At 38.6% G+C, this 24,350-nt stretch overlaps 1 protein-coding gene across 4 annotated transcripts in view; it reads right to left on the bottom strand.

The window, feature by feature from the left end:
- Nucleotides 1-2,830: 2,830 nt before the first annotated feature.
- LOC126088608 (stathmin-4) overlaps nucleotides 2,831-24,350 on the bottom strand; it is a 34,514-nt gene continuing 12,994 nt past the window's right edge. The window contains exons 1-8 of one of the 4 annotated variants that reach the window (XM_049906825.1): nucleotides 23,570-23,710; nucleotides 23,386-23,463; nucleotides 15,643-15,806; nucleotides 14,682-14,873; nucleotides 14,418-14,558; nucleotides 11,000-11,140; nucleotides 10,180-10,323; nucleotides 2,831-4,312 (exon numbers count right to left, since the gene is read on the bottom strand). In XM_049906825.1, the coding sequence (XP_049762782.1) occupies nucleotides 4,229-4,312; nucleotides 10,180-10,323; nucleotides 11,000-11,140; nucleotides 14,418-14,558; nucleotides 14,682-14,873; nucleotides 15,643-15,806; nucleotides 23,386-23,463; nucleotides 23,570-23,645 (1,020 nt within the window). In that variant the 5' untranslated portion in view covers nucleotides 23,646-23,710 and the 3' untranslated portion in view covers nucleotides 2,831-4,228. Of the gene's footprint in view, nucleotides 4,313-10,179; nucleotides 10,324-10,999; nucleotides 11,141-14,417; nucleotides 14,559-14,681; nucleotides 14,874-15,642; nucleotides 15,807-23,385; nucleotides 23,464-23,569; nucleotides 23,711-24,350 lie in introns of those variants that run through there. The other 3 variants (XM_049906827.1, XM_049906826.1, XM_049906828.1) reach the window with 3 other exon arrangements.

Here is a 24,350-nt window from a genome sequence, read left to right as displayed (position 1 = left end):
AGCAGATCAATGGTGTACCATATGAGACAACATGCCAACTCTGAGCATGGCAAGTGGATACCTGGCAGAGCGAATGGGACAATAGCAATAAGGGCCACCGAGTCTAAAACTTCCTGAATATCAGGGAAGACTAAAACTAAAGCATATCGATCCTAGCCGTGGTATGATACACTTCCTCACAGGCCATGGCCCTTATCCCACACACCTGATCCGCACGAGTCTGCGACAGACTACTAGATGCACATGCGGGGAAGAAGGTTCCCCAGAACACATTGTCCTCTTCTGCGGGATGCACACTAACATAAGACACACGTCAACCACCTGAACATACAAAATTAACTGTACAGCTGTACTACGCGACCTGGACCAGTGTACTGAACTAAACACACCGACCAATGAAACCTCCAAGATCCTACATATAGAATACCTAGGTAATAGACCCTACAGAAGATAAGTCTGTTTACTAAGTCAGCAGAGTGCCCATGGGATGGATGACAGCACTAACACCCTTAGTCAAGGAGATACAGACACTGACTTTGGCAACGACACAGATACTTAGGTGTCTCACACTGATGACCCATAGTGGCAACCTGCGTGACAGTAAAAATGGTCCAGAAAAGCTGATACGAGGTGCACATGATCAAACACATTAAACAAAACAAGCAGCACCACAACTGTATGTATGTAAATATTCAGCAGCATCTCCACGTCCAACAAAAGGCCAGTAGCAATCGAAACGGAGCTTAAAGTTAGGCAACTCTTCGAGGGACCTATACCACCTGGTGAGCGGTGACGCACGGCCTGGACAGAAGGAACTTAATTGTGGTCCCCCTTAGGTGAGCCCAACCCGACAGATACATTAATGTAGATCGGGGAAAACCACTGCCCAGGCTGGGTTGTTTGCGTAGCCGGGAGGTGCTAACAATTACTGGACTGTTGACCAGAACGAGCTGAGTAGGCTAGACATGGAGTGCTTATTATCTGTTTTCTTTTTGTTCTCATGTTAACTTAATGATGGTAGATATAGAAATGGAATCTTAAGTGGAGGCCAGCGATTAAGTTCATTCCACGAGCCTGGCCGCCCCCACAACCAGGTGGTGGGAACTTCTCACGCTATACTTTTTCCTATCTTCTTTTTACATTCTTAATTACCATTTTTTGTATTTCATCTTACAACTTCTATTATATTAATTCTAAGGTTTCTTAACAATGCTATGCAAAATAAAAAAACAAATATACAGATATAAAAACAAATAGAGCCTGCCTCCATGTGGCAGGAAACAGTGTGAGTGGGGACAGGAGTCAGGGTGGTATTATCAACCACTTGGTGCCCCGAACCCAGTAACAGCGGCCAAGTGGCATATACAGACTCACTTTACGAAATAAGAGGGTGGGTCATTAAAAATAGCAGCAAGTGAATAAAAATTCCCAACCAAAAGCACATAAACACAGTGCTAAATTGTCCTCTGTACTACATCCCATCTATGCCAACAGTTCCTCAACTGTATTTTTGAAACCCTACTCAATTATTTCTCTCTTTATAACTTAAGCCACTGGATGTAGATGCTTTATTTTCCGTCCTGTTGATTTGCACAGACTCCGAAAGACCCGTGTCCAGGGAGGTTAACATTCGTGTCATTCCCTTAGTTTAAGCACATTGTGCTTGTCTTGTTGGTACAATTCTATTTTTTAGGTTGAGCAAATGCCTGTAGTGATACCAGTGTAGTGCAAGAAGTTAAGAGGTTGGCAATGTAATGCTTCTGGTAGAGTTTTCATTGAGCAGTGGACATTGCTGAGAAGTGAAGACGATTTCTGTTTATCATGAAACAAGTGGAGGTCAGTTCATAGATTTTTGGGAAAGTTTGACAATAGTTGTGTTTTTAATGTTTAATTACTGAAGTATTTTTTGCTACTTTAATTTGTACCCTTTACTGTGTTTTCTGTAACATGTCCTTGGTAAAATTTTGCTAGATCCTAATTATCAACTAGAAGTCTTTCTCTGTATGGTGTCCAGAATTCTTGGCGACTTAAAAACTATTATCTAGAGGTTTCACTGTATACATATACCAATGATCAGAGCCTGTTGACACATACCAGAGTTTACCATGGACAATATAAAGGAAATTTTCAGACATGCGCCTGACACCGAGTACACGGCTCCATGGCTGAACATAGAATCAGGACTGGATGAATAATGTAATTTTGTTCAGAATTATAAACAGTGTCTGTGTAATACTCAGGTATGTGATGCTATTGCAGATACAAGGAAAACATTGTCACACGATGGAGAAAATAAGGCCAACACCAACCAGAAACACACATGACTGGTGCAACATGGGCTGCAGATGGAGGAAAAGGAATGTTGAGAAAATACAGCTGCTAAAAAGACAAGTTTTCTAGTGGTAAAGGACTTCACTAAACTTAACATAAATGTCAAACAATCGCCTGCAAATGAGCCTTTGTGCCATGTTAAGTAACATTTTTAAGTTAACTACTGAAGACCTAAAATTTTCAATGTTTCTACAGTGTATTAATTACACATTTTGTCATTGCCTTTTTATAATACACCAAAAAGATAGGTCAGTACCATCAGAAGTCCATAGAAAGTTACACATTTATTCCAGTTATAAAAAAAACCTAATTAATTACCACTGTATTTAAATCCCTTGATAAAACATGCCAAACATACCCGTCATTCTGAGAAAAAAAATTTTGTTTTTGTGTCACACGTGGTACAAGAGACTGTTCCTTAAACTCAGCAAGTATGTTATAGGTCTAAGCCCCTTTATGAACAACGGGAATGGGTTAATACAAAATAAGACATTCAAAATAATGTTTTTAACTTTTTATTGAGTTTTACTAACTACAATACCTAATGCTCAGGCTTTTAATAGTTGTTTCTAAGACTAAGCACAAAATGTATCATAATAGAAAAACCAAATATTCAAACTAGGCAAAATTACAAAACAGTATGCAAAAATAGACATTTGAAGAAATCACACAAAAACAGACTCCATGAGAATGACCTCCTCCTCACTCATACAGAAAGGACAAGAACTCTCAAGGCAGCTAGTAATGGCCAATATTAGAAGGTGATAATTTTTGTCAGTAAAGATTAAACTAATGTACAAAGGATGGATTAGTTGACAGGTTTTGAAGATTGAAAAACCATCAGTCTCCTTGAATCTTTACTACAATGTGTGTTTTCAAAAATTCTAGACACTACATCCAATGGAAAACTTGGAGGCCTTCCCAAGACATTAATGGCACTTAAAAGCAGCAGTGGTCTCTGTGCATTTACTAGTATCAATCTGTAATGGTGTTATGACTACTAACATTCTCTCTTTGGAGTCAGATTTTGAAAAATTTAAATTAATACACGCACATAAATTATACTGCTGAATAGTCAAAATAATTACAGAAAAATTATTTTGAATAGGGCTAAGAGAATAAAATCTCCATGATTGTTTAGTTATTTGTCAAATGCTTTTCCTTCAGCATAAAATCATCACAGAAGCTAGCTCGTGCTTTACTTATTTTATTACTCTCTCTCACTCTCATATGTGGCTTTGAATATAAATTTTCGCAGATTTAAGCAATACAACACTTATTTGCAATGATGCTAGGTGAGTAAATATTTATAAACAGAAAAACTGTACGAATTCACAGTTACGCAAATGTAGGCCACTCACTGATTATCTTGGGACCTTACAGGTTAACCTCAAAAGCGGGAGTTCAACATTTAATCTCACTAAACTCCAAATATGCTTTATCATCTGCTGCTCTGGAATGGCCCCTTTTCATTATACAAGGAGGTGAAAAAAGGCAGTGAATTTTCAACATTTAATCCGCAGGACCAGCAATTTGATTGCCACCATCTTCTCCCTATATGAGATCGCTCATGGTGCCGCTTGTTGCCTTTTTCATAAAAACAAGGAAAGCAACAATGTATTTTCATTACCATTACACATGAAGCTAAGTTTAGATTATTACACTGCTATTTTGAAATTTTTGAACAATGAACTACACATAAAAGTAGACAAACATTTAGAGGGAAGTTATGGCTGGAAATCGACATTTTTATCACCATTTAACTATATCATTTTAAATGAAGTGTCCACAACGTATTTATTTCTTATATGAAGCGGCTCAATGAACGAGACGAAAGCTTGTCTGTTGCTGATTCGGCGGGGAAGAGGGAGCTGGGCAGGCTGTGTGTGAAGGCCAACTAGCCAGAGGAAGCAGTGTGCTGTTCCTCAGACTGGCTGCTCAGTCGCTCCTTATTCTGCCGAACCATTTCTGCTCTGCGTTCCTGGAAAAGACGACACCATCAACTTAGTGCGAAATGTTTAAGAAGTTAAGATCTGGCAGTCTGCGGACAAAAAAAGAGTCAAGTGCCCAAGAGCCAAGAGACAGTACAATACAAACAAATTTTGTACATTTAGGAATATTATCAGATGCCTTAAAGTAAAGTCATTTCAGACTGAATTGTCTACTAAGAAGTGGAAAGACCAGGATGGAGAGAGAGAGAGAGAGAGAGAGAGAGAGAGAGAGAGATATTTATCATGCTAGAATTTTATGGATGTCTAAATCCAAATTATATTAACATACTGCACTGGCCACTAAAACATACATTGTATTTATGATCTCAAATTAACTGTTTTTTTTTTTTTTTTTTTTTTTTTTTTTTTTAATTCATGTAAATAACTTATCTTACACCTGAACAGTACATGTTTTGTCAATGACTGCTAATAGATCTACTGGTATGACGTGCAGTGCATGAACTTGTGAAAATACAGTTTATTTGTTCTGACTAATTGTGGAAATAATTTAGTAACATTAAAGAAGCGCAATGTCACTGACAAGTGGTCTGATGGACAGATTTTAAGTATGTCTAAGACTATATTTGTGAAATTATTAACTGACAAAGCCTTCACATTTCAATAAAAAGATTTAATACATGCAAGGACAGTTAGAGAGACATGCAGTATGAATAAGCACAGAAACAATTAGTACTGTTATTGCGGAAGTAATAAATGTGGTCACTTAAGTTTCCTCAGTAATTTGAACTCTGTGACAAATTCTATGCAATCTGATACTTCAGGAATTACCTTCCATTATGCAGTGCAGTTATGGTAACTTCAAATCAGCACATCCTTGTTTAGAGTATATAGCTTTCAGGAATTTTCCCCTTTTACAAAAGTTATGCAAGGGAGTAGTACACCCTGACAAAAGTGCCCAACAATAGAGAAAATTGAAGAGAAACAGAAATTAAACTACAGAATTTACATTAAGCTCACAATGTTTGATATTTCATTATAATTGACCTTTCACAATCCCAAAACTAGCACTACATTAACATTTTGTTCGTGTAATAAGCATGTTGTGAAGTTTCAATTTCAGATAAAATTGAAGGCATTTAAAAGTATATTGTGCCCTACCTTTCCGCTCTTCTGTACAAATAAATGCTTGAAAAATTTAATCTATCTTAATATTTTCTGTCAGCACTAGTTTAACCCTTTGAATGTCAAGGTAACAATCTATCGTCACCCCCTACTGACACTAATACTGTCAGGGAGCCAATTAGTCTTTTTTAGCTTACAGAATCAGGCACTAGATTGTGTTAGCACGCTGATTACAGATGCTCTATGCCTCGAGCTACGTGTAAGTCGATAGCTATCAACAACTGAGCATCATTTCGGTGAAATACTAGCATTCAATTATTCCGCTTTTGCATAGTTTGTTTATTGACGCCGTGTTTCGTAGCACATGTTTACATTCTGTTATTGCCTTCTACGTTCTTGTTTTTGCACAGTACTGTTATTCATCATTGTTTGTGTGTGTTTTTCTTCACGTTACAAGTTTACAGTTTGTTTATTTACTCCGCTTTTTGGGAAAAATGCGACCTACACCAAGCCACACCAGAGGACTAACTGGTGAAGAAATTTGTGAACTTTTAGAATGTAATAGTGATACAGAGTGTTTTAGCAAAAGTAGCAACAGTTTAGAAACTGACAGTGATTTATGTGACAATGTGAACAAAAGTGAAGACGAAATGGAAGATGTACAATACAATGCACCTGAAACACTACAGCCATTACCACATCCATTTCAAGAGCTGCCAGGACCAAAACATATGCTGCCAGCAGGATCTCCTGTGATAGGATATTTCTATCTATTCTTTACTACAACGTTGCTGCAGCTTATTGTAACTGAAACAAATCACTCAACTAAACAGTTTATAACTCAACATGCTACATTGTCCAAACCGTATAAGAAATGGAAGAATGTGACAAGCACCGAGATAAGAGGCTTTATTGCTTGCTTACTAAATATGGGACTCAATAAAAGGCCCACAATGCTCTCATACTGGAGCACAAAACCATCACAGGCATCTCCATGGTTTGGTAAAAGGTTTTTTGCCCACCGATTTAGGCATCTTATGAAATTCTTTTGTCTTGTGGACAGTGAGAAATGTCCAGCACCAGGCCATCCTGATTATGACCCATGTATCCGGTACCACCCCTTGGTAGATCATGCTAATATATTTAGAAATCATTACACACCTCATAAACAACTTTGTAATGATGAGAGTCTAGTTGCCACTAAATGTCACTTCCCTATTACAATATTTGCCAAACAAACATCACCACCGATGGGGAATCAAATTCTAGATGCTGTGTGACTAAAACGGCACTGTTGTGGGTTTTATACTTACAGAGGTGCCAAAAGCCAAGAAGATAAGGCTGAGATCGCAAGACATGGCTTAGGTTACTGTGTTGTCCAGAAGTTACTGTGTGCAATTATTTGAACAAGGGATATATCTTTGTGGACAACTTTTCATGTCAGTACCACTTTTAAAAGTCTTAAAAACTAGGTACATACATTACTGGCACTATAAGAAAGAGGAAATATTTGCCAGAACAATTTAGAAAAAAAATTTGGAATTGGGGAAAAGATGTAAGTCAGGCCCGGTACTAGCATGTGCGTACCAAGAGAAAAAATTTCTTTGCACCTCTTTTCTCTTACTGTCAAGTGAAGTTGGTGCTAGCGACATTGAAGTCCAAAATAAAAATAAAACAGTAAAAAAGCCAGAAATAATACACCAGTATATGGGTGGAATAGACACATCCGACACGATGCTGTATGCATATTTGGATGAAAGGCGAACTCGCTGTTACTGGAAGAAGGCAGCTCTTAACATAATGTCAAGAATGGTGCTGAACTCTTACATATTATACAAGAGCATAATGAAGGAAGGAAAGTTGTTTCCAGATATGTATATACTGTAATGATAATAGAAGCCTTGTCAGATGAATGGCTGTAAGAAAAACATCCAATTCGTGGTTCTCTGGGTTTGATAAAACTTCCCGAGAAGAAAGAGTCAAGATGCTGAGTGTGTACTAGTGAGGGAAGGAAAAGAAGGTCAAGAACTGACTGTAATAGATATAATAAGAGGTTGCACGGTGAATGTTTTCCTAATCACAAATGCTAAGTCATACTGTACACATGGAAATTCTGTAATAATTATTTATCTTTCTAAATAATAACACAAATTTCATATGCCTCATATCATTTTACTCAGAAATGTGTGTAGATCCTATGGACTGCAGTTAGCCTTCTTAAATTGAAGCACAGTGTTGGATATATAGAATCCAAGTCAAATTTTATTTGGACTGTCAATCAAATTCATTTGAAACATTACCATAATCTGTGTAAGCCATAATATTCTACATACTTTTGTGGATAAGTGGTAATTTTTTCATATTTTTAAAGTGAATAGTGTGTGAAATATAGCAATTTAAATGGAATGTAGCATAACGGTATAAATATGCAAGACATTTTTAGCACACACCACTCCAAATCGGCTGACTGCAGAAGGGTCAAACATATGCAAACCTCACCTTTACTGGAAGATTTATTTCCCCACATTCAAATGCAAAGTTTTGCTACCTAGTATCAGGACAAACGAGACCTCCACATAAGTTTTAATAAATATTCATTCAATCCCCCTCACCCCAATCCAGCAGCCACACACATGGATGACAACAAAGACAGACTGATAGGGTTCAATCTACACACTAACATTCTCATGAATGTTTGACTTTTTACACAAAATACATTACCGTATTTACTCGAATCTAAGCCGCACTTTTTTTCCGGTTTTTGTAATCCAAAAAACCGCCTGCGGCTTAGAATCGAGTGCAAAGCAAGCGGAAGTTCTGAAAATGTTGGTAGGTGCCGCCACAACTAACTTCTGCCGTCGAATATATGTAGCGCTACAAGGGGATGCTTTGTAGGCACAGAGATAAATACTGGCGCCAAAATCTCTGCGTCAGTAAATAAATTAAAAAAAAAAAAAAAAAAAAAAAAAGTGGAAGACTAGCTTTTTTCTCCGCCCCGAGTTTCGACCACTGCATTTTCGTACATTATCCACCGAAGTAAATACAAATTCCGTATTGTTCATCTTCGAATGTAGCAGAATTTCAATGTACTACGAAAATCCGACTGGCCAGACTGTTTGGGATGTTTGACAATATGGCCAACTCTACGTGTTGAATTTTTTACTACCTGTGAGAAGAGGTGGTTGCTAATAGGAACCTGACGAAATGTGAATCACATGCAGTATTCTCTTCACCATAAGAATAATATGAATGTAAACATTATGCCACGTATTCTTTCGTGTTTGCTGCTATTTCATTTAAATCCTATCTGCCTAATAAACTACGAAACTAGAGTGAGACAACAGCAAACGCGGAAGAATATACGTATCGTGTCATGTTTACATTCGTATTTTTCTTATGCCTAATAGTGATACAGTCAGAAATTAAGCACGGCAACTGATTAGATTTTTAAATCTAAGATGACTAATTCCTGTGCAGAATTTGACGTACTAGAGAAGCGGCCGCAAAGATTTTCAAACGGAGAAAAATTTTCGCCTAACTCTCGTTCAGAACATATTCTATCATTTGCAGTCTATTATTTGGTTCTTGTTGATCATTATCAAAGAAAGCAGTGTAAGTAACAACAAATAGCAGTCTCTTGCCATTGTTTCGCTAGTGAGACGATTCCTCTCTTTTCTTTTTTTTTAATTGTAAGCGGCGGTAGTGCGCACAAAAGCAAGCCATGCCGCGCGCGGCGACAGGCCGTAAACACGCACTATCAGAATGAGACAAACAATACATGACACAGTACAGTAATGCATTTTCAGCTCAGAGTGACGTTAACACCTATAACAAAGAAAACGGCACTTATCAGATCAAAGCAAAATAAGCAATCGATTCAAACCAGACGAAGCACGTGAAAAGGAAGGGTACCCGTATAAATACGGACGGAGCGCCTGACGTATAGCAATGGCTACCTGGTAAAACTTAACTGTTAAGCTTACGACTCGAACCAAACTCTTGTAGCTGTATCGTCATTCATTCGACCTAAATTGTGTCTCGTATTACAATGGACCAACTTTGTTTTGATTTGGAGGTGCGGCCTGAAACTTTTCTCTTCCCTTGAATTTCGAGTCTCAAATTTCAGGTGCGGCTTAGATTCGGGAAAATTTTTTTCCTCGATTTCGAGTCTCATTTTTCGGGTGCGGCTTAGATTCGAGTGCGTCTTAGATTCGAGTAAATACGGTAGCTCAAGTCCTGTGACAAGTAACACATCTGAACAGCTAGTATTGAAGCAAAGATTAAAAAAAAAATAAAAAAATAAAAATAAATAAATAAATTAAAAAAAAAAAATATCAGCATCAATACAATTTCCTACCCTTGTCACCAATAACTTTTTTTCTATCTTCAATTGCAGTATTATATGGATTCTGTGCCCTCTTCTGGTCAAATAAGAGGGCACCCCAGAAAATGTTTCCAAATATGAAACCATTCCATTTAAGATTATTAGGAAACAATAGAGGTTTTCTTAAGAAATATGCATAAATTATGGTTTCTGGTATTATAGGAACCTGTGCTATGTCACTGAAGTTGCTAACAGCGCCTTTTTCACACCACCACCACCACCACCACCACCACCACCACCACCACCACCACCACCACTCACAAATACACCACATTTTATCATGCAGACACAGAATAATAAAATTTGTTAAATAACACAGTAAAGCTGAACATTTAAGCATGCAAACTGTACATGCAAGCTAATGAAAATTCAATATACTTCACGACGTACATTTTCTCTGACGATTTCAAGCTTCTTTTGTATCTCCTTTTCACGGTTTAACTCTGCTATTTCTAGACGTTCCTTTAGTCTCTCCTGCACCTTCTTGCCTTGATTCTCGTTTACTTGTTGAACCTCCGCAAGCTTCACAAGATTCTGTTACAGATTTGAGAACATGCAAAGTCCATACATGGTGCAGAAGTGCAAAACACATTACCAAATGAAAGATCACAACTTTCAACTAATTTCAAAACTGGGAATTAGTTTGGAACATGCATAAGAAAATACCTGGTACAAGGTAAAGTTAGTATACATTTAAGTTACAAGGGGGGGCATATACTAGTAGAATAAATAATTCACAAAGACAAAGATCTGTAACAAATCAAATCTCCTACAAAATACTTTTGTAAACATAGTTTGCAAGCTGTTTTCAATGATAGTGCATGCTCTTTCACAGGTTATATTTTTAAGTAGATTTAATTGTCTACATAATAGATTAGTCACCTAAATAACACTGTCTGAACTGTATGCATCCAAAAACTACACCCAATATTAAATAGGGGGGAGTGATTCAGCCCAAACAAATCTATAACACCTAAGTTAATGGTACAATTATCACACAGACAGTTTGCCAGAACATTCTAAGTATTACACCACTAGAGTTTCCAAGAACCCTAAAATATACGGAAGTATTAACAATAGAAAGTAAGACATTTTCATTTGCCTCAAACGGAATTTATGTACAGTTCTTTCCACAGAAATGCCACCAACATATATACATCATTAAGAACAAATAATTACTTTTTGATACATATACCACTGAATTACTTACGTGATTACGCAGTTTCTCCAGCTGTTCTCTTTCCATTTCCTCACGTCTCTGTTGTGCCAGATCTAACTTTTGCTGGATCTGACTTTCAAGCTGAGTTATTTTCTCCTGCATACCATTGCGCACTCGTTCTACATGGTCCTCCTGGTTACATCAGACTCAATACTAAGTCCACAAATAACATGCAACATTCATTCAGTAATGTTCAAATGTTAAGACAGCTTGCTTCAGCAATAAGGAAACCAAAAAACAATTTTCAGCAAACAGGAATATAATTCCATTATCTAGAAACATTTTATTTGTGGAAAATTTTCTACAACAGAGCCCAGATTTTTTCCATTTAATCATTTCTTATCTCACTGATATTTAAAGAAATAGTGGCAATTCACTAATTACTTTTCACATTCTATTATATTCATAATTTTATATTTTATCATTTATTTACTGCTCTTTTGACAGCAAAATTTTAACGAGTGTTAGAAATACTGTATACTCTATATTGTACTTCATGGAAACAATATGACACTGAATTGCAGAACAAGAAACAGCCCTTACCAACTGCTCAGCAGGTACCTTGTGAAAAATACTGTAGTATACTAAAAATGATATGGACTGGATGTAGGGCAAGGCAAGTAATATAACGCTCACTTTCAAAGCAGGGGACAAATTGACAAGCTTCTAGTCATATTGAAATTACTGTATCAGCGTCATTATTTTCGAACAAACTGTAGCATACTGGCCCGTATTCACTAACCACTAACTACATTGACCACCATTTAGATTAATGAACTCAAGACCTAAAAATTTCAACCTTCCATTATAGGGGGGTATCTAGAAGTTTTAATTATCATTCTGCATGTTATAATCATGAAATTTTGAGTTAAATTTCTTTCCGCTTTTCTTCATAGAGTACCAGAACTAAGATCGACAACGAGATGTTGACTGGTTATGGAAATGACTGCCCATCTTATGACACTACTGTGATGTGGCAAAGTATCTCCAAACTGGAGATATGTCACTGACAGATGAGCCAAGGGCACAAGTTGTCTGAAGATCACACTTTCACATTTTTATGGCTGCTTTGTAGTCACCTACACACATTACCTTACTAAGGGTCACACTATAACTGGCAGATACTACAAGATTCTTCTGGAAAAACTACGATTAAGAGACTCTGCAGAGGTGTTCATCTTGTGGCTTACAATGCACCAGCTGACTCATGTTGCAGATGACAAAAACTTACGTAGCTTCAAGATCCTGCAGCATCCAATTTAGTCTCCCACTCTCACCTCAAACTACTTTTCTTGTTCCCGGAAATGAAACCGTTGCATAGTCACCAGTTTGAAAACAGAACAAGTCATTAGTGAAGTGTAAGGGCACTTCAATGCAAAATCTGCAGACTTCTACAAATATATTTGCAATGTCAAGAAATGCTAGGAAAATGTATTAATCTGGATGGTAACTATGCAGAGAAGCATTAATAATAGTAAGTCAACACTAACTATTATATTCTTTGAAGGTTGATAATCAGAACTTAGCAATAACCCCTTGTACAGCTGTAAGCTTATACAAGGTGTTACAAAAAGGTACAGCCAAACTTTCAGGAAACATTCCTCACACACAAAGAAAGAAAATATGTTATGTAGACATGTGTTCAGAAACGCTTACTTTCCATGTTAGAGCTCATTTTATTACTTCCCTTCAAATCACATTAATCATGGAATGGAAACACACAGCAACAGAACGTACCAGCATGACTTCAAACACTTTGTTACAGGAAATGTTCAAAATGTCCTCCATTAGCGAGGATACATGCATGCACCCTCCGTCGCATGGAATCCCTGATGCAGCCCTGGAGAATGGCGTATTGTATCACAGCCGTCTACAATACGAGCACGAAGAGTCTCTACATTTGGTACCGGGGATGCGTAGACAAGAGCTTTCAAATGTCCCCATAAATGAAAGTCAAGAGGGTTGAGGTCAGGAGAGCGTGGAGGCCATGGAATTGGTCCGCCTCTACCAATCCATCAGTCACCGAATCTGCTGTTGAGAAGCGTATGAACACTTCGACTGAAATGTGCAGGAGCTCCATCGTACATGAACCACATGTTGTGTCGTACTTGTAAAGTGCCTGCACATGCTGTACATGGTATGGAAACAACTGGTTCTCCCATAGCACTCTCCATACAGTGACGTGGTCAACGTTACCTTGTACAGCAGCAACTTCTCTGACGCTGATTAGGGTTATCGTCAACTGCACGGAGAATTGCCTCGTCCATTGCAGACGTCCTCGTCGTTCTAGGTCTTCCCCAGTCGTGAGTCATAGGCTGGAATGTTCCGTGCTCCCTAAGACGCCGATCAATTGCTTCGAGCGTCTTCCTGTCGGGACACCTTTGTTCTGGAAATCTGCCTCGATACAAACATACCGCGCCACGGCTATTGCCCCGTGCTAATCCATACATCAAATGGGCATCTGCCAACTCCTCATTTGTAAACATTGCACTGACTGCAAAACCACGTTCGTGATGAACACTAACCTGTTGATGCTACGTACCGATGTGCTTGATGTTAGTACTGTAGAGCAATGAGTCGCACGTCAACACAAGCACCGAAGTCAACATTACCTTCCTTCAATTGGGGCTACTGGTGGTGAATCGAGGAAGTACAGTACATACTGACGAAACTAAAATGCGCTCTAACATGGAAATTAAGCGTTTCCGGACACATGTCCACATAACATCTTTTCTTTATTTGTGCTTGAGGAATGTTTCCTGAAAGTATGGCCGTACCTTTTTGTAACACCCAGTATAAACATGTCATCATTGGCATTTGATAATATAAGGGCGAAATTACAAAGGCAAATAGAACTATTTTTATGCAGGATTATTTATAACCGCACAAAAATTTTTCAAATAACTTCGTAATTGCAAATAACTATCTTTCAGTTCACAGTTTAAATTACTTCATCTGGAATTAACCTTACAGTTTATTTTAGTTTTCATTAAAACTGAAAGTTACTCCTTGAAAATGACAAGCACTGACAATCTGTGTTTCTTGTTTGTTAACAATACTTTTCCCAAACTATTACTAAGCAGCTGAGCACTGGCATTTAGAATTCATTTACAAACAATCACAAATTGCAGGACTGTATCTGAAGTGGAACCGTAACTTGTGTTTTATCCAGTGACTTGTGAAATTATTACCACCAATAAACTAAACATTTTAACAGATAAACGTTACTTTGCTGAAACAAGATGCCTAACATTATTATTTTTAACATAAACATTTAGCAATAATTTTGTTTTTGAAAATTTGTGCACGATATCTAGGCATGCTCCTGAACAAGCATCAACATTGATAACGACACAGCCAAAACACTGAAAAATTTATAGCTGACATTCATTCAGCAGTGTTAACTCACATGCTCCCTAAGCCTCTCCAACATTTTCTTGATGTTCTCATCCCTCTGTGCTGCTGCAGTCTTTAGTTTCTCTTCTACAGCTGACTTAACTTCGTTTGTCTGTTGCTCCAGACTCAGTCTTGTTTTCTCCACACTCTCCAACTAGACAGAAAAATAAAAAAACACATGAAAATAAAGTACTCAGAAAAATGCTTTCAAATAATAAGCTTGTAAGCTGTGAAACATTATGTACAGCTTCTTTGTTATGGCAATCATTGCACTTACATGATCTTTAAGCTTTGCTTTGAGATCGTTTATGTAAGCCTCTCTCTTTTCAACGTGAGTTTCCATTTTCTGTTCCAGTGCTTCCCGTGTCTGTAGAATGAATGTGTTTGCTTGTTCATCTTTCTTCCTTGATGCTTCTTCAATCTTCGACATTTTAGCTGCCAAGGCAGCCATTTTATTTGCTTCTAAAGACTAAAAGAACACAGAAATGGAAACGTTAGAATATGTCACATAACTAACACGTGTACCACACATACTCCAGCAACAGGATACTACACCATATCAGTCCAAAAAGTTTAGAGAAGGGATAAGAAAGAAAAATTAATATGGTGGTTAATGCTTCAGTTGTTCTGTCTCCAGCCACTTGAGTAAAATGCACAGAATGGTCATACAACCATAAGAAACAATTACTGAGTCATTTAGCATATTCTTCAGCTGGCATCACATGGTCCAAAAGGCTGTCATCAAATGACTGATCCTTCATGTAAAGTTCTGCACTTTGCCCTTTTGTGTTAGATTTGTAATAATGACACAAAGTCTTATCACCCATGATTTTTGTCTGTATTTTTTACTACCAAGTGCAGCAGGTGTTCACACAGTCAGTTTTGTACAGGATTCAAGACAAGTAGGACAAACGTCACACACACCTTTCTGTTCTTCAAAAGATTCTGGAGACTATGTTTAATACTTCATTTATTGAAGATTCATTGAACTATGGTCGTATATTGTCTGTTCACAGCTGAATGGTCGACTGCACATTTGTTCAGTAGTTAACGCCCTGGCATCACTTATACAACAGAGTTAAAAATCAGTCTCTGAACTTTTTGGACACTCACTCACTCACACAGTTACCCATCAGAGATTCACAATTATTTTGGTTCTCATGCTAAAGTTGAGCTCACAAAAAGTGTTTACTTATGTTTTGTGGCTTTCACATCAACTTCAGATAAACATAGCTTACCATTCTCCTTTCCTCAGCTGCTTTTAACTTCTCCTCTATGTTTTCAGCAGATGTGCTCTTGGGAGAAGTTGGTCTTTTTGGGGGTGTATCCGTAACAGGGTCAGCTAATATAACTTCATAAGCCAGACCACCCTTCGACCTCTCTTGGCACCTGATTTCTGTAGCTGTGGAATGAAAAAAATTCATGAAGTATTTAAATATATTTTTAGTTCTACAAAAATAACACTTCAGTGTCACATGTCTTGCTCACACATGACATGCTGTAGTAGTATCAAATATCTAATAATGTATGAAAAAGGTGTAAGTATAACATCTGTAGAAATTAACTGTGCTGTCCACTTTTCATCCTCAGACAATAGTGTTACAACAGAACTGTGGTATCTACTCTACACCATTCTTATGCGAAATTCCTCATTTTCCAAGGAATTTTAATAACTGCTGTTAAAAATTATTGTAAGAGATAAAAGGAAACACAGAAAACAGGCAAACAGTTTTTTTTTCACTTTTAACACACAAGAAATTAATAAAACTATTTTACATAACAAAACACAACCAGAGAAAACTGTCTCAGTTCTTCTTGGCATGATTATTAATGGTGTGCTTCCAGGTGTTCTGCTGATTTGTTTCAATTTTATGCACAATAAAAACTATTAAAGAGGATTAACAAATTTGTCTCATAATATTGTGATAGAGAATAACACTAACTACTTCTTAATCACAATTAACAACAATTAAATTAAGTTCATTTGTGATCACGAATAACTCAATTTTTTTACATTTAGTTTCTTAAAACAGTCAGTTCAATTTGGGACTCTGTTGGTGTTCCAAAATTAAATGGAGTTTACAAGTTGCTAACTGCAACTCCATTGATGCAATGGGGTATTTACTGGGCCTTACTTAGAAGTACTTTTATTAAACAGACTGTCTTATCCTCACAGCATTATCTGACACAACCCCTCCACAACACTGTTTACTTACCACCTTTAAGCTCACAGGATTCTGCTCCTACCCCTCTCCTATATACAGATCGGTAATGACAATTCATTCTACCTGCAATTTCCTGCAGATGGAATTCATAGTCCTCTAACTTACTTCATGACAAACTGTCTGAGCAACTATATGATATGCATTATGTTCATTAAATTTATACATTAACCCAACTTTCAAACTGTCCAGGAAATTAATAGTAAACAATGTAAAGGAATTCTGATGAAATATCTTTTTTCTAAAACTGAAAGAATTATCATACCTTTCAACTGATTCTTTCCTAACAAATACAAATGAAGACTATTCACCTACAACTGACAGACTTTGGCTGTGTGCAAATCATAGGTCGATTCCTTCAAAGAGTAAGACAGCAAACAACCACTATTGAACATGCTACTCATTAACACAATCTCGCGCTATAACCAGTTTCAAATTGAGAGGTTTATTTTCAGATAGCTGTTCATGTTTACCCAAATGGCGAAAACTTACATTTGTGCATTGCTTACCACAATGTGGTTATATACAAAGCAAATAAGTGCTGCATACACTGCACATTATTTCATGAATACAAACAAAATGACACAGGATTGTTGGAGGTACCACCATCCCAAGAACCTTTCACCAACAGAGAGAAACAGAAAGAGCGAAAAACTTGTGTAAACTTCAACAATTGTGTATGTTGACGTGAACAGCCATCCAGAGAGGGACCTGTCTGTTCTAAAATGGTTACAACAATATTTGCTTAAATAAATAGCATTATCAGTAGTGGTTGATATCTGTGGTCCATTTCAAAAGAATCAATCAATGTAACTAATTAAAACTGTGCCACAGAAGATGTAGATTATGCATCATATGGGCAATGTCTTACACATTGGCTGCAAGAGAGCTTTCATATAAGGAAAACCAATATAACTCAGCATAATCAGTACAAGCTACACATGTTCACCATACTTTGAAATATATCCTGATGTTAGAACAACATTTAGATTTGCAATTGTTCCAATTTAATTACTTCTCACAAGTAACCAGCATTGAAGCAAGAAACATGAGCGGTTTAACAATTAGCAGTACAGCCTGGCAACTTCAATTAACTGAGGGCTCTCAGCCAGTCAGTACAGCAAAGAAAAAACTTGACTGATATCTGTATAAATGAAGTAATGTCTGGGAAGAAATTCTGACTGCATGTACAACACAAATAATGGTTGAAGTAGGTCTATTTGTGCAGCAGTTTTAGGTAGAAAATGAATAACTTACTAAAGGCTACAGTTGAAGCTAGGTGATGTATCACTATATTTTACTATGCTTTTGCAATTAAAAACAGAGCATATATAGGCCTATGCGTATTTTATCTTTAATATTCACTTTGTGGTGAATATCTGTGTAACACATCCAAAGCACTAAACTTCGGACTGTGCATTTAATCACAGATGATACAATGACACCAGGCACAAGTTTTCTGTCAAATCAGTGGAGAATACAATTGGGACAGGGGCCCACACAAGTGCTGGCACTGACAGGGCTGCATGCCACTCCTGGTTATTTACTTCCCTTTAAGTTATTACAGAAATTTCATGCGCCAGCTGAAGCAGAGATAAGCAACTTTTTTTTTTTTTAAGGATTGGTCAGTCATGCATTTGCCTGGAAGTCACCGATGAGAACTGTGCTATTACAAGCCTATCACCAGTGGGGAGCCACAGTACAAAATCTGGCTATCAGATGAGTTCTGATGATTTATCTAATAGTAGGCTAACTGCATTTACACTCTGAGATAAACAGCACTCCAAATTTTGTTTTCTACTATGCATACATGAAGGTAAGATGTTGGAGAGAATTATCAAAACTGCCTCATATACTGACTTGACTCAACGCACAATGAACCTAAAACTAATAATAAATAGATTCTGCCTACAGTACAGGAGAATTACAAGAAGATTAAAGTAATTACTTTGAAAAAAGTTCATAAATAATGAGAAAGATTACTTTAGCGAACCAAGTAGTTCGCTGCACTGATCTGAAGACAGGAAGTCCTCAGGGTGAACAGTAGCAGCCATGTGGCAGTTCAATTCATAAAAATTAAAAAAAAAAAAAAAAAAAAAAAAAAAAAAAAAAAAAAAAAAAAAAGCAACAGCTATTCACAGTGACTTGGGAAAACTAAACAATTCCCCATCATAAGTGCACCAAAAATACTTTCTCAAAGATGAACTAATATGATTTAACTTTAGCAAAACGAGGTCTTGTGTGTAACAGCTATCTACCCACAGAAAAGTATGCAGGCTTCCGACAAGTGTAAAATTTAAGGGTGACTAATACTTCTGCTTCAATATATAATACTGCAGGGCTTCAGATATCATCTACCATGTTGTTTTGGCAGTTTGTGATGGACACGACTACTGTTACACATACTAAATTTATTATGAAATGTTTGGGAGGAGTGCTCTTTCTGGAGAATTATATTGGTTTTCCTTATACGAAAGCTCTATTGCAGCGATTGTGTAAGACATTGCCCATATGATGCATAATCTACGTCTTCTGTGGCACAATTTTAATTAGTTATATTGATTGATTCTTTTGAAATGGACCACAGATACAACCACTACTGGTAATGCTATTTATTTACACAAATATTGTTGTAGCACGTTAAAGCACTGCTTCTGGGATACTGGGTGGCGAACCTGCCCCAGACCGAAATCACTTCTGATTAATGACGAGGGCCGGTGAACCAGCCTGCCTAGAAGTGAGTTTTAGTTGGTTTCCCCCCACATCCAACTAGGCAAATACTAGGCTATCCCACCGCACACACATGCTCCACAAACAATTCGAATACCTTCTCACCCTTTTCCATCAATCTACTTCAGATACACACATCAAGTATACAGTTTCCATCCTAGGGAGAATGGTCATTCCTGGAAGGGCATACAACCACAAAATGCTGCTGACTGTCTCAAGCCATATAATGACGCTTACTACTTAAAAGAAATGAGATGAAAACAAAAAACTGGAGAAGATGATTTTAGGATTCCTGTTTCCCTAAACCACCTATGGCCAGTGCCAGACTGGTAACTAAATGACATTTAGTCATCACATTATTTCAATCCCCCAACAAGCGTTAATTCCTTTATCCAAAGGTGCTTATTGGCCGAAATTAAAAATAATTCTCAGAAATTTCATTTAATGGAAGCTATACAAACATCGTAAGTACTTCGTTCTACAAGCATTAAAACATAGAAATCTGTTTCTGCAGAAGGCTCACGCCTTTAAAGCAATTTGGAGCCACGGAAAGGGTATGGAAATATCTGTTTACAGTGGGCGTCTACGAGCCGCAGTAGGCTGTCCCCACACTTTGCCACTGTCTAGCACTGCGCCCTTGCCTTGGCGTGAGATGCGCCCCACTATCGATTGGGAGCCAGCGCAGGTGGTGCCGCTTCGTCTGTGGTGCGGCCATGACGTCACCGTGCGACGGCGACCGGCGCGACGTTGCGTCGCCACCGGACACTTGTTTGGGAGGGGCAAGACGGCATGTCTGACTAAGATTGTCTCCCCGAGACTCGTAGCGTACGCATGCGTACGTATTTAGCTATACGAGGCGAAAACTAGAAACAAAAAATCTACTGTGACGGGCTTAACAAAATGTAAGCCTGTTTGTACTATGTAGTGCAGGTTGCAAGCGGCCTGAATAGCCACACTATATCAATGGATTTAACCGACAGGTGGGATCAATACATGTGGCGATGAAATCGCTCATAGGCCATCGACTTGACTCCTACGTAACGCTAGAATCAGGCGTGGCTTCTGAAGGTCCTGTGTATTTCCACTACACCACAAATTGTGTGTTTCTTCTTGGGTAAGTTTGTGTTCGAGTTCAAACTCAGTTATACCTCCAAACTGGTTATGGTGGAATATCACTGAGGACGGCAAGGCAAATAGCGTAGTGTTCACAGAAAAGCAGAATGATTTTGATGCACTCCATTTCTCGTAATGGCTTGAAATACAAAGTGTGGGCCGGCAGCGAAGTCATTCCTCCATCGTTTCAGAGATACAAGGCAAGACAGTCCTTGCACAGTAGGACCAAGAGTATACAGGGACGTAAAATTCTTGAGAAGCCCATTCCGGGCAGCGAACATTAAGAAATCTTTCGGCACTAAGTGTTGGTAATTATATCACAACTGCGACTTGAAACCATGATTGGTAAAACACAGCACTAGCTGTCTCTTTCATGGCAACGACTATTATAAATGAGTGCTATTAAACGCATTCTGAAAAGTAACATCAAAGACTTCAGCGGTCAAGAAATGCTCAAGGAAAAGACGACGGATGTTGGCGGCAACACACAACCGGCAATTCGAATATCAACACATTTAAATTCTTCACAGGGACTAGTAAACGGGTCTTTACCCGTTTTCCCCTGCAATGGCGAACAAGGAATGGTGCAGTGCCCAAATCAGAACTCCATTTTTACAAGAATCGTGCTTGCGCAATAATCTAAGATCTAGCGATATAGACAACGAAAGGACAAGTGCCCGCATAGGATACATTTTAGATGCTAACAATACTAAACTTCACGACACCTAAAACTTGGCTTCCCAAGGAAAGAGCTTAAGATTGACGCTGTCACTGAAAACGATACCAGAAACTAGTATCTGAACAAGTTTCTAACATCGCTGTTTAACTTCATGCATGTCATCCACTTATTCTACAGTGCTACTATTAACACAAAGTATTCTTACTGCTCGAGGATCTTCAGATTATCTTGGTCGTACGCCATTCGATGACAGAAGGAATAAAGTTTATTGTCCCATCAAAACCGACATGTCAGCCAGTGTCAAATTTTCCAGCTAAGCATTCCTTGCAATGATGCTGTGCGGATCAACTTCTTAAAGGTCCCTGTATCAAGAAACCACCCTCTCCCCTCCCAGAAACAGATTTTCTTCCTCACATGCAATCATCTTAAATTTCATCACATAGCCTTCTGAAAAGTTTAGAACATCTTGGGGCGATGCATTCGTCGGATACCGTGGCGGTACACTTCACGAGTAATAGTTGAGATATGTGGACAAGGATGGACCGCGGCCAAACCTTAAGAGCGTTTCAAGATATGTCAAATACGGCACGTAAATCCTTAAAAGCTACAACCCAATTTTCGTAGTTCAATGTTTTATCTACAAGGGATTTGGAGGGGGGAGAGAGATTCGTGCAACTACTGGAAGCAATGTGGTGCCGACCCATATCAAATTATCCCTCTCGAGCTGGGTGATTGCGATTAAGTCTCCCTGTTGTCAGAAATTCACACAGCATGTAATCATCTCAACACGTGTGATGAGGTCTTCAGCGGCAGAACAGTATTTTTATTAGCCTTGGGAAAGTCATTTCCCGTTGCACCTGCCACCGTGTTTAGCATCACTGGCTACTAACGCCTTAGTCCTGGGCTAGATTCCCATGACAATCAGAGAGTTTTGTGTGTTAGAGGTGTCTAAAATGTGGGCCTTTCTGCCTATTGAAACCAAATTACCGCCGTGTGATCAAGTACGCAGCGAAATTAACACATAAGTCACCGAAGTTGCGTCAAAAACTAAGGCCTGCACCAAGTTGGATATTTTATTTCGCTGATACTATTACATTTGCCCTTCAGATTTTTACTGATTCATTCTAAGAAGAGCATCCTATGATCTCAAAGATATGCGAAAAAGAATGACTGCACATATCCTGACCACTTTAGTTCGAACTGTACCCGGTGGATTTTTTAGGCCTTCAAGCTCTTATTATTGTTGCGAGACCTGTCACTGCTGCCATGAGAAGACATTCGGGCTAACAGTGGGCGTCTACGTGTTTTGTTGAAGCTCAGCCAAGCAAGTATGCGACCACATCGTAGGGAAGCTTTACCCTCTTGGGTATGTTTTCCTCGATGGACAATGATGTCCTTTGCCAAATACAATCTTCTTCGGCGGCAGACTACTTTCCTGTAAGAGCCTAACTCTACTGCCCAATGTGACGTATGAGTTATCGGATTTTGTGAGCTGTGGTTTCAGTAAAGTCATTTATACATCCCTAGGTGTTATTTTACTGTAGGTTAAGGCAAAAATGTAAGGATTACAGATTGAAGAATCGGAAACAGACAAAGTTTGGCTACATTTTTTTCTTCACAACATTTATCTATACAAAGTTGAATTTCAACACGTGCATCGGCATTATGTCCGTTCTTTTCAAATGAAGGCATCGCTCAATGCCCGAAAGTTGAGGAACGGTTAATACAATCGGATGGCAATTTAAAAGCTCGAATGAGTGCCATTTATGCTTTTCGCATACGCCAGTAGTCCAGCGGGGGTCATTAGCTCGATACTGCAGTAATGCGGTTTGGCTCATGAATTTCACATTACCTTCACCTGAATCGATAACGGGGGAAGGAAAGATACACGACGTTGCTGGAGATTTTTCCTTTCCAAGATCGTTCTACGACATAACATTTAGGCTTCCTCCACGATTCCGAACGCAAACGAGCATTCTTAATCACGAACAAGAAATAGCAAAACCCCTGTTCACGTTAAAAATCTAACTTATTTGGTCGGACAATATAGGAATATATGCTCGCGACAAGTCTGATAACAATAGGCAGAAAAAAAAGCTACGAGCGCCTAGATGGCTAGACATGGACTAAATCCATGGCTAACCCCCACCCACTCTTTCAGAATAACCAACAGCCTACGAAGCAAAGCGTGAACGGGGTAAGAAAAGTGAGACAAGCAAGTAGTAGCCAATACTTACTGATAAATTTCACTTTCTTGGGTTGCTTGGAACGAGGTTTGTTCTTCGCCTTCTTGATAGGCGCTGACCGACGATGGGCTAGAACAACCATCGAGCAAGTTAGACGTCGCCCCGGAGGATATTAGCAAAATTCCAGTAAAAGCGAAATGGAGCACCAAAGACGAGAATTAGAGGCGACTGATACCTGCTGCTGGAAGCGGAGCCCGACAAGTGTGGCAGAAACACTGGAGCACAGAATCCTTGACTAAGTTTATCAGCATGGCTGTGGCTGCTGCTGTTGTCGATGTGCACTGCCCGGTCTCCAGTCACACTATGACGCTGCGCCTCTGCCGAAACTGGCTAAGGGCGTTAGGCCAACCCTCCCCCTCCACACCCCCACCCCGTCGTCAACCCCTACGCGCTGCTAATCGATACGCTCAATACGGGGAGCCGCCGCCATCTTTGCCCCGTCTGAAGCAAAAGCGACACGCCTCCCCTCTACAATAGCACCCCCTGCCCTCTTGGGTAATTACATCCGACACTCGCTAAACAAACCAAACTATTAGGGATTGATACCGCTGCTGATTCATGGAAGTGGAACTCCTCCCTCAGCTGACAATTTGCATAAAGCGTCGGCCAAAACGCCTGCCATTCTGCCACTGCTACTTAAAAAAACAAAAGCACGAAAACGCTGTTTCGTTTAGGAGTGTATGTACCTTTCCATTCATCACTGTTCGTTGCTAGTTATACTAGAAGATACTGTATGCGAGATTCTTTACTGCCGGGGAGAAAACGCCGTGAAGAAAACGTCACCACGAACGCCATTTCTTGTTGCAATGTTCAATCAGTGGCTACGAGACTTTGCACATGAATATTCAACACATAAATAGATAGCATCTAAAGTCAAAACAAACCAGAAATAGTGTATTCGAAAAAATTACAGGATACTGTTGATACAATTGTTGACTATGTTTCCACATAATCTG

Source organism: Schistocerca cancellata, chromosome 6 (assembly GCF_023864275.1).
Source record: "Schistocerca cancellata isolate TAMUIC-IGC-003103 chromosome 6, iqSchCanc2.1, whole genome shotgun sequence".
In the NCBI taxonomy this organism is placed as follows: domain Eukaryota; kingdom Metazoa; phylum Arthropoda; class Insecta; order Orthoptera; family Acrididae; genus Schistocerca; species Schistocerca cancellata.
This window is presented reverse-complemented; position numbering and strand designations above follow the sequence as displayed.